This window comes from Andrena cerasifolii, chromosome 3, assembly GCF_050908995.1.
Source record: "Andrena cerasifolii isolate SP2316 chromosome 3, iyAndCera1_principal, whole genome shotgun sequence".
NCBI classification, from domain to species: domain Eukaryota; kingdom Metazoa; phylum Arthropoda; class Insecta; order Hymenoptera; family Andrenidae; genus Andrena; species Andrena cerasifolii.
Window position 1 is genome coordinate 14,043,395 of NC_135120.1, and position 10,923 is coordinate 14,054,317.

The 10,923-nt window shown below is 46.7% G+C and overlaps 1 protein-coding gene across 2 annotated transcripts; it reads right to left on the reverse strand.

Annotated features, from left to right (window-relative positions):
• Positions 1-53: 53 nt before the first annotated feature.
• On the reverse strand, positions 54-10,813 carry Chp (leucine rich repeat containing G protein-coupled receptor chaoptin). 2 transcript variants are annotated; one of them, XM_076809315.1, is made up of 16 exons: positions 10,693-10,813; positions 8,138-8,426; positions 7,595-7,765; positions 6,930-7,405; positions 6,604-6,823; positions 6,171-6,481; positions 5,506-5,730; positions 5,149-5,370; positions 4,873-5,041; positions 4,037-4,569; positions 3,605-3,799; positions 3,240-3,524; positions 2,920-3,045; positions 2,688-2,801; positions 2,241-2,476; positions 54-1,980 (listed from the first exon to the last, which is right to left on the reverse strand). In XM_076809315.1, the coding sequence occupies exons 1-16, from the start codon at positions 10,693-10,695 to the stop codon at positions 1,689-1,691; spliced, it is 3,867 nt and encodes a 1,288-aa protein (XP_076665430.1). In that variant the 5' UTR covers positions 10,696-10,813; the 3' UTR covers positions 54-1,688. The 2 variants fall into 2 exon arrangements, with proteins under 2 accessions (XP_076665430.1, XP_076665431.1); XM_076809316.1 differs by lacking the exon at positions 10,693-10,813 and adding an exon at positions 9,925-10,251.
• Positions 10,814-10,923: the final 110 nt, after the last annotated feature.

The following is a 10,923-nucleotide window of genomic DNA, read 5'->3' on the forward strand; positions in this document are numbered from 1 at the left end:
TCGTTAGCGAAACTCGCGCTTTAATCGAGCCTGATATAATTATACGCCAAACCTTTACTCCTACCTTATCGTTCTCTTTATTCTCTTTTTTTCATTTTACATATGTGGTGTAATATATCAAACATAGAAGATCGAGAACAGTGACGAACACGTTTGTATAGTCGGTGCAATTTTATTAAAAAATGTGTCGACAGCATGTACTTGCAAGGCGAATATGTTTCTTCTTTAACAGGTAGGTATAAAATCCATTTTACTGTCGAATTTGTTACAGGACAAGATATCACTTGAGTACGTATTTGAAAGTACAAGTCTCTTTGGTCTTATGCTCGACGCTTGCTAATTCTTTCCAGTGCTTAACGATCTGGACGCCTCCCGCATCCAGCTGATCGAGCAGAACGTTAAAGTACCTTTTCTGTCGAACTAAGGCCCCCGCGAACAAAACGGAACTTTTATATCCTTTTACGGAGCGATGCAAGATTTTAAAAGCACCGGTGAAATATTCTTTGTGGTCCACGGAAGGCAACTAAAGCCCCTTTGAACTTCGATTTCTTCTCTTTCACGAAGGACCGATTTCTTTCCAAAGGAAACTTATACGAAGCTTCTAGTAGCTCAGAATCGATTAAGCTCCTTGCTCGCAAGTTCTCAGCCCGACAATGAAGAAAGATGAGAAACCAGATGAAGAAGATGACGCTGATGTGTTACCTGCATACAACGATTGCAAGAAGAGTCGTTAATTCCTAACGAAGAGAGTAAAACCTCAATTCCTGTTGATTCCGACGTTGTACGCTTTGTACGAGTATCTGAACGTTTATCTGACAGTCTCATTGATTCGAAGCGTGCTGTCGAAGGCGAAGAAACGGGGGGATGTGCAAGAGCTCTGCCTCTCCCCGGTGCGCCGGATTAAAACGCGTACGCGGTGCTTCCAAATAATCCGAAAGGAACAAAAGCACACCGGTTTGCAAACGGGCAATCGCAGCTGCGATCACACTTGCGCCGATAACGTTAAGCGGCAATAAAGCTATCATAAATGTTGCTCGATAAGTGGAAACTACTATACGATACACTTATCACTGACACGATCGCAATCATCTAAGGTGAATGTCCCAATTTCTGCTGATTTAAGAGGTAACTCGTCATAAAGACGGTGTACAAAAATTGTTTGTGATGAAAATTTGCAGAGTAATTGATTAATTCTTTAATAATAAATCAACCAATTCAAAAACTATTTAAGAAAGATATTTCAAGAGGTTTAACTATAATTAATTTGTAATTAAATATATAATGCTCTAAATGTCCGTATTTCTGCTGATGAAAAATAGCGATGTATGTATTTCCCCAAGCTGGCGCAACACTCGCGTAAATGTTTAAATAATTTAGAATTATTCTGTTGCAACTATAGTAAAAACGTAACGCATATAATAATAAGAAAAATACGAAATGAGCAGAAATGGGGACACGAGCAGAAATTGGGACATTCACGTTACTTGCCAGCACATTTCTCTTCGCGAACAAATGTAATCGCGACCGCGACGCTTCCCCCGGGAAACGGAGATTGTACGATCAGCCAACGCTGTCCCTGTTCCGAGGCGATGAATCGCGTGTTCGCACTCGGAGCCGTCGGTGCACCGCGAGGAGAGGAATGGTGAGCGATTCGAGAAGTGTGAAATGTAAGTACGCGATGATAAAGCTTAGTAGATGGTCGCTGCAAGAATGACGAGGAGCAGGAGAACGAGATGATGGGGCGGGTGGATGTAGCCGCCGGCGCCCCATCCGCATTCGAGGTCGCTTTTCAACGCTTCCAGCACCGAGATATTGTTCTTGTTCAAGCAAAACGATTCACGAAGGTCGTCGTCCCAGTCGTTGTTCCAGCAATCGAACTCCTCGTCCTCTTCGTTCTTCTCGAAGTTCTTGAACTCGCTGTAGGTGCTGCACCGATCCTCCTGGTACTGTCTGTGCTTCCTCTGCCAGGTCTCCATCCATCTGAAGATTCGCGTGCCAGCAGTTAATCGGGGTCCGGCAAGAATTAATGGAAGGGAATACCAGAAGTCGCTGGGAATCGTTGTTGAGATATTCAGGAAGAACTTCGGCGCTTGGACTCGAGGAAGCAATTGGACGGGGTAGGGGGATGGAAGTTTGAGGAATTTTACAGATGGAAACTTCTGAGTCTAACAGCATTAATTATTCGAAGCATTCGGATAGACAGTTACCCACATCAGATGGAAATCGAGTAACGAACTCACCCGATATCGCAGTCGCAGGTGAAGTAGCTCCCAGCCACGGTGAGCTTCATCAGAAATCGTTTCCCTGTAACTCCTGGTTTATATCCGTTGGATGGATTGTGAAGGGTTCGCACGTCGCTGTGATAAAGATGAACTGTTACGTTTCTCACCCATTCTGCGTTCTCGAACATCTTCTGCGGGACAGTGTCCACGCTGGTGTTATACATTCCGAAGTGCAAATGCGGATTCCTTATTCCCTGAAACCGAAGGATAGGACTCCTCGATAGATTCGGGGATTGAAAGGATTGTCAAACTTGAGAAGGGTACTTTTAAACTGATTCGCAGTTGTTCTTCTAAATTGTACACAGAAATGACGAAATAATAGATGCTGTAACAAAATCCCTTGAAATTCTCCAATCAAAGGGATCTAAAATGATTGAGTAAGCAGCTGAAGTGGAGCGTACGTACATGCAGTATATCCGTGTGGATGTTCTTCAAAGCTCGCCCAGTCAGTGTTACGTTGAATAATTTGTAGGGGAACTTTCCATTCATCTCTTTCTCCAAATCCGTGTCGTTTTGTACCTAAAACCGAAGCATCCGATACCTTCGCTGCCTTTCCACAACGCCGTACATCGACTGTCGATGATCACAGACAGATTTCCGTTGTGACCTTTCGCTGCCAAGGTTATTTTAAACTTACGTCGATGACAAGATGCCTGAGACCATGATTATACTCCAGAATGCCGGGGAAGTTGAAATTCTTCACGCCGTTGTAAGCGGTTATATATAGCCTGCGAAGTTTGGTGGCTTTGCAGAGAGCTCCTGCCTGCAAGCGGAGAAACGTTTCTTGAACCTCGTCAAAGGAACACGCGATTCTTCGTTCCCGAATGCTCCGTGAAATGAAAATCTGTCTAGCATTATTTTGGACAGTTAAGAACGAACCGAAATGAAAAAGCGACCGTTCCTTCGTTTCCTTTACAATTGAACATTAAGATATTAAAGGAAATCAATGGATCTCACTTCAAAGGTCGATAAAGACAGTCGTCGTATGTCCAGTTCCTCGAGGCTGTCCGCGATGCCCAAGAAGCTGGTGTTGCTGATGGCAGTTATGGGGTTGTCGGCCAGATTGAAGGTCTTCAGCTCCGGCAAGGTGTGCGTGATCAATGGCACCACTGTCAGATCGTTGGCGCTCAAGTCCAAGTAGTGCAGGGCCGTCAAGTTCGATGCCATTTCCGGCGCTATCGACGCGAGCTCGTTGTGCGCCAAGTACAACGTTTGCAGCCTTCGCAATGGCAATTCAGGCACCTGCGAACGGCATTTAAGCAATGACCACAGCGCCTCCCTTCGAAACACCTGTCTATGACGCTTGGCACCGATCTACGCACGCTTAGAAGAGAAATGTTGCTTAAATCCAGGTAAAGAAGCGAGTCCTCCAAGCCGTGGAACGTCCTTCCGCGAGACTCCAGGAGCAGCTGCTTGTTGTGGCTTAAGTCGAGGTGAGTTAGATAGGGCAGATCGGTGAACACTCCGTCGTCGAGCCTGACTAACCGATTGTAAGACAGGTCCAGCCATGTTAGACTCTGAGACGGACAGAAAATTGCGCTGTAAATCCACGCGAGAATTGGAGAATCGACGGGAATTGAATTGCAAACTGAGAAACCAGAAGAACTACTAGGTGTATTTTGCAAGGGTCCTCGAATCGGATGAAAACTGCTCGAGTCCTTCTCGCTAATTAGAGGACGCAAGTGAAGTAAAATTGAGAGAAACCGCGAGAATTTAGAAACTGCAGGTTCGTTTGAAAGCTGTAAGAGACCAACTCGTAATCGGAATATGGCGTCCGTGGTGTGGATCCCTGACAAGCTGTTCCACGAGATATCCAGCATGGACAAGCTAGCAGCGGAGGACATGGACATGGTCTTGATGGGCAGCCTCATGAATTGATTGTGGGATAGATCCAGGCTCTCTATGCTGGCGTCCGAGAACATATTATCCGGCATTGTTCTTAGCTTATTGTGGGAGAGATCGATGATCCTCAGCTTCTTCAGCGGCCTGAGGGTCTCGGCTGGTATGTCTATGATGTTGTTCCAAGAGAGGAAGAGGACCTGGATGTTTCTCGTGTTTCTGAAGCAGTCGAAGTCGACCTCCATCAGCTCGTTGTGGCTGAGATCGAGCCATTGCAGGTGTGGCATGTTACCGAAGACACCTTGCGTCACGTTGCTCAGATGGTTGTGAGACAGGTGGAGGTGCGTCAGCGAGTACTCCACTGGCTTGAAGTAGTACCTCATTATGTCGGATATGTTGTTGAAACTGAGGTCCAGCACCTTGATGTTCGACTGTATGGTGCCGCCGACTGCAACGTACCGAGAACAGAATCTGGATCAGGTTTTGGAAGAATGCAACAGATAAGTAGTCTCATGGTAATCTGTGCAGCGCCGGCACAGAAGGCTTCGCAAGAAATACTGTCGCTCGTGATTGTAGCCCGCGCAAAACGGCTCGAAGAGATCGCGCATTTGTGCGCCGCGTTGCGCAAGAGGAGCAGGCATCTCGATTTGTACCAACAAGGGGTTTCATCGACTTTCGTTTATGCGGCTCAAGGAAACCTGTTTCGGAGCGTTAAACGAGACACGCCGAAAGTATTTAAGGACGGACTCACTGGTGGTCGGCGGCGTGAACGTGGTGCTATTGATCCACAACTTTGGGATCTCGTTGTGGCTGGCGTTCACTTTGAACGAGGACAATGTTCCCACTTGGTCGAACGAGGCGAAGTCGAACTCGTTCAGGTCGTTGTAGGCCAGGTCGAGGAACTCCAGGTCCGGCAGATTCTTGGGCGTAAATGATCGTAATTGGTAATTGTACGCGATTGGTAATTTTGTGGAATTTTGAAGGAACTATTTAGTGTTGAAGCTGGAATTGAAAATGGCAACAGTACCTGGAAAGACTCGTCAGTGATGTCCTTTATCTTGTTACCGCGCAGATTAATATACTTGAGCAGCTTCATGTTCATAAACGCTCGCCTCTCGATTCTATCTATAGCGTTGTCTTCTAAATTTATCATCGTTAATTTCAGCAGGTCGACGAAAGTGTGGGTTTGAATGGTTGTAATCTTGTTGTACGCGAAATTCACTTCCTCCAGGGTCGAATGTATGTCGCCCTGAACAATTCAGGCATCGTTCAAAATATACCATAATCTTATGCACCGACGATCACGTCGCGTTCGTTAAGGCTGCCGCGGGCCACGCTAAAATTCAGATAAGAAACTGGAAAATCAAGAGGATGCCAACTCTACCTGGAACGTTCCCTTTCTGATGTTGTCGATTTCGTTGTCCTGCAGCTCGATCCGTTTGATCCTCTTGAGGAAATGGAACGACGTGTCTGGCAGAGATTTGATCTTGTTGTTGCTGAAGTCGAGGTGCTGTAAATTCGTCAAGAACTTGAAGGGCTTGATCGGTATCTCAGAGACGGAGGACGACAGGCCATGGGACATTCTCAGCGTCAGCAGCGAGTGGCCCACCTAAGAGAAACATTTAGGGCGTCGATCTGAAACGGCGCTCGGTGCACATGAAACTATCTGATGGCTTATACTCGCGGACAGGTCAAGTACTCGTTAGACCAGAGATTACTTCTGGAAGCCCGTTTTATTGGAATTATCCGCGACTATCACGGCCCCTAGGAATGCGGTTTCGAATCTAGTTTAATTAAATATTAGGGCAAATTGCTGATTCTTATCGATCTGGCGCATTGCGATCTTGTGGGGCTGCTCGTTTGAAACGTGACGTTTCTGGAAGATCGCTCGACCCCTTTCTCTGTAAAACCCAGAGCGAACAATTATAGCCGACTCGAAGCGTCAGGGTCCGGATGCTTTTCAAATAATGCCGCGACCTCGGCGCTTCGTGGTGCGCAAGAGGGAACACGTTTCTCCGAGGGAATTTGACCGGGGACAATGGGAATTACCTCCGAGAAGGCCTCGTCCTCTATCGACGAGATCGAGTTCTCCGTGAAATCCAGGTACTTGATCCCGCGGACGTGCATGAAAGCGTGACTCTTGATGGTGTTCAAGTTACTTTTCACGATGCGTAGCTCCTTGATGTCCATACCGTACTCCATGAAATCGTCCGTGGACAGGGTCGACTGGGGCATCCGCGAGATCGAGAGGAAACGCATGTTGCGCATCTGCCGGAGGTCCTGCAGAGACACCACGCTGTTCTCCTTGCCGCTCAGGTCCAAGTTGTACAGGGAGTATTGGAAACCGTTGAACACCTCCGCTAATAATAACACGTCGAGGATTGTTTCGCGGAATGCGGAGCGTGGTAGATGTGGAGATAAAAGCGCAGCAGAGACGTTACTCGGGGGAACGTAAATGTATTATGGGATTTCTTCGTATTACCCGGCGAGAAGGTCTGGAGCTTGTTCTCGCGGAAGTTTAGAGTGCGCAGAAAATCGTACTCCTGGAAGATGGGGCTCGGGAGGGTGGTGATGTTGTTCCCAGAGAGATCTAGCAGTTCCAGGGACGACTCCAGCCCGGCGAACTCGGCGGAGCTGACTTGCATGAGATCGCAATCGCTGAAATAAAGCTCCCGTATCCTGGAATCCCTAAATGCCCCCTCCTGAAAGCACATCGTCCCACGATTTCACAGACGCTGCCTGCTCCTTGCCACCGACTATGCGAAGTGGTCAATTAGGAGTGAATACGGGATATTCTTTAAGCTCTACCTCGATCATAGTCAAAGGATTGCCATCGAGGTAGGTCTTGTTGACTTTATGGAAGTGCTGGAAGTCACCAGGCATCAGGATCTCGATCTGATTGTAATCCAGCCGCAGAGTGTCCAGAGACATCTGTATCCCCCTGATCTCTGGTTCCTGCTGCATGTTCAGCATCTTCGATATCCTGTTGTAGCTGAGATCGAGGACCTTCACGCGCTTCAGGGAGGACAGCTGCGCGTACGGTATGTGGGTGAGTTGGTTTCCGTTCAGGTAGAGGTGCACCAGATGAGCCATGCCATCCCTGAACACGGACGGGTCGATCTCCTTCAGGTTGTTCTCCCTGAGATCGAGCATGTCCAAGTAGGTGAGGCCGGCGAACGCGTCCGCCGGAAGTTTGTCGATCGCGTTACGTCCCAGGTGCAGCTTTTGCAGAGAATTCTCCAGGCCGCGCCAATTGTCCGCGGCGATCTTCGATATCTTGTTACCTGCCGGGGGAACAATAGCATTCTCAGCCAGAACAGTTTGACGAAGGAGAAAGAGATCGCTGAAATCGATCGCACTTCGTAAACGGAGTATCAAGCATACGAACCGATGATACCTATCGAAATCCTAAATATAGAGGGAATCGGTTTAACATCCCTGAACGGAGGAGCCTGATTGCGTTAAAGAGGTACCTGTCAGATCGAGAAGTTGCAGTTTCTGCAAATGCCTGAACGACCTGCTGGGAACCCTCTCCAGTCGATTGTAGGGTAATTCGAGCTCCCATAACGATCTCTCAAGCCCTAGGAAAGCTTCGTCCGGGATGTCGGCCAGGGGATTATGCTTGATCCGTAGGCTGTACAGACCTGTGAGATAGGGGATGGCGTGTAGGTGGAGACTGAACTGTCACGTATCGTTTGCCCGTAACGTAATCGATGATGCAAAGAATTATTAGTGACGCGCGGTCAGTGCCCTTTAACCCCTATTCCGTTCTCTTCGTACCCGACCACCACCCATCGAAACGATCAATCGCTTACCTCGAGCTTTTTAAGTAACTTTTCGACACACTGTGAGCAAGGGAGATTCTTCTTGCATTAACGATCAGCTTGTTACCGTTCGAGCAACGATTCTTTTCTCTTTCTCTTGGCAAGAATTACTTTCTTCAAAACTTGAAAGATTAAATTAAAGCGCAAGGAGCTAGCAGAGTAGCTGCGGGATTTGCCTTCTTCGCTTCGTACCTGTGTTCATGAGAAATTGCGACTGCAGGAACATCAGCCCGTTGTTCTCCAGTTGCAGCATGAACACCTTCGAAGAGTTGATCGGCTGAGGTATCCGCGGCATCGGGACGTTGTAACAGGTGACTATGCCGAGATCGGGGATAGCTTTCGAGCAGGTGCAAAGGGGGTTGAAGAAACACGGTGGGTATTGCACGGGCAGCTCGTGCATCCGGACCATCACCGCCCACATCATCAGCAACAGGGTGAAAATCATTAGAGCGTAACCCACTTTCACCATCGTTACCAAATTCTGCAATCCAATCGGTATTCGTTGGTTCAATCAGGGTTCGTTTCAGCTAATGGCTATTTCAGATACTCAATAATGCCACAGCCTAAATTGATCTACTACTTGTGCTCATTCGTTTCATCTATTGGTGATACTTGATACTCGTCATCAGTGACGGATTTAACAGAGCAGCTGATGAGCAGTTGCCGCCTAGGCCCCTGCACAGAAGGCCCCGCAGGGCCCCATGACCAAAAAAGAAAATTATGATTAGGAATAAGACTATATTTTTGTCGTGCTTCTACACTTGACTGGTTTTCAGTAAACTACCTCTTCATTTTCCCGAAAAATGGAACACTGCCCACCCTAGAGTCCCATCCTTAAAAAAAATTATGATTTTAACCAAACACTGTATTTTGTTTCTGTACTACACCACTTAGCCCGTTTTTAATAAACTTCATTTTCCTCCAAAAGTGGGAACCTCAGAACGTTTGCCACCTGGGCCTTTTTTCTTAAATCCACCACTGCTCGTCATACATCTAAGACGTGTTAATTATTCACTGTGAAAATAAGATTGAAATGAGGTCCCTAAGTATATGATTCTCAGCACTCTAAGTTATTTTGTTATCTTCAATTTTCATGTTATAACACAGTCTATCCAATTAAATATTATAATTCCACTGTGACGTCTTGCGACACTTGTTTCTTTCCTCACATAATTAAGCTTCAAATCGTATTTGCCAAACAAGCCAATTATCGCATACCATACGGGGTGGGGACGAAATCGTGGTACAAGGCAAGGGGCGAATCCTATTCGAAAATAACTCGAAAGTGTAAACTAAATTTGTATCGCCTGAAACTTTGTTTTAGAGAAGATTAAGTGTGAGGATAGTGTAACTCATTTGAAGAGTAAGGGGAAAAACAGGGAATGTCACAAAACAGCCTTATCGAGAACATTAAGTGTTTTGTTCCAGTGCAGAGTGGACATTACCTATTTTTAACCAGTATACCAAGACTGCAACGTTATCTTACGGGGGTAGTTGGGCTTCAGAACCCTCCTGAGATTCGACAATTCTGTAGTCCCAGTTGCCATCAACAAAATATGGTATAAATCGCAAAATCACGAAAAATGGACGTTCCCCGTTTTTCCCCTCACCCTTCATTTATGCTAACCGCCATCCGTAATTCGACGAGGATAACTCTGCTTACGTCCACAATGACATTTCCAACAGTTTCTAACTATGGTATATATTCGTTAAGTGCACACGTACTCAACGCTATCTTCAACCTTAATTTTCTCGAAAACAAAGCTTCAGACGAAAACAACTTATTTTACACTTTGGACTTATTTTTGCATCAAGAATCGTCCCCTTGCCGGTTGTACCGCGATCTTGTCCCCACCCCGTACTTATTACGTCTTCCATACACGTGCCAGTGCACGCGTTATCAAACGTAACGCAACGCAGATTCCTCTGTCTTCTGCCGTCACTTTTACATTCTCGAAAGTACGCTGCTGTATACGTACAATTACTTTGGAAGATATCAATTGTTTCACTTGAGTTCGGGAAGTAAGTACTGTGTTTACTCCGAATTTGAATCCTTAGCAGACGACTTATCCATGTAAGTTACACCTAGTACTCAACGGCCTTAATAATTCCCACGAAATATTAATTATCCTCGTGTGCACAATGTTACATAGACTCGGAGCCTCGAGCAGCGTTCTTCACCGGCGAACATGCATTCGTAGCGTCCTCGCACCGCGGAATGGACTAAATGATTATTTCGAATGATATTCTTGATTCCCTACGACTTCGCTGTCTTCCGCTCGCTTCGGTTACACAATCTGAAACTGGCTCGTTACACCGAGTTACCTTTGCCTCCGTGTCGAGTAAACGTTTTCTTTAATCGTATATCGACAGTTCGGCTCGGGGAGCTAACAACGGCTGTGGCTCCCGTGACTTGCCGAAATCCAATTCGGCGTTATTCGATCTAACTTGACGTCGCTACACGGTGTATCGCAATTTTCCACTAAACCGAATAATTAAAACAGATCAACGAGTTCCTGGGTGTGCGAAGGCCATCGAAGGGGTCGCGACACACGAATTCACCACCTCGAACGATTACAGTTTCATTCAACATCAAGTCCATTTTGCAGCACCACTGGTTTCTAACGTTGCAGCGGAAGCAGCCGCTGAAGGATTACTTTCTCTGCTTTTTGTCAAACCACCCCGTGCTCGCGACACTCCGCCGCCCTTTGCACACCCACGACTTGGACGATCAACAAGGCATTTACCATGTTTCCTTGGATCAAAGGAGCACGTATCTATCGCGAGCTCGTGATCATGGGATCGTCGTGGTTCGATCGCGATGATCGCACTGAGGGTTCTTCCAGGCAAGTGGCCGCTACCACCCCGTATAATAGGGCTTCGTGAGTGCCAGACAGTTTCGGTGCTTCTCTTTACACGATTATAAGGACGATATTCCATTAGGCGACGAATGAAAATAGTCGCCAGTGAATGCTCGT

Excerpts from the sequence above, each read along its gene's own strand:
- Chp (XM_076809315.1), bottom strand. Across the intron at positions 7,406-7,594 it reads GCAACTTCTCGATCTGACAG|GTAACAAGATATCGAAGATC; the intron begins GTACCTCTTTAA and ends TTCCCCCGGCAG. Across the intron at positions 3,800-4,036 it reads ACGCCATATTCCGATTACGA|AGTCTAACATGGCTGGACCT; the intron begins GTTGGTCTCTTA and ends TGTCCGTCTCAG.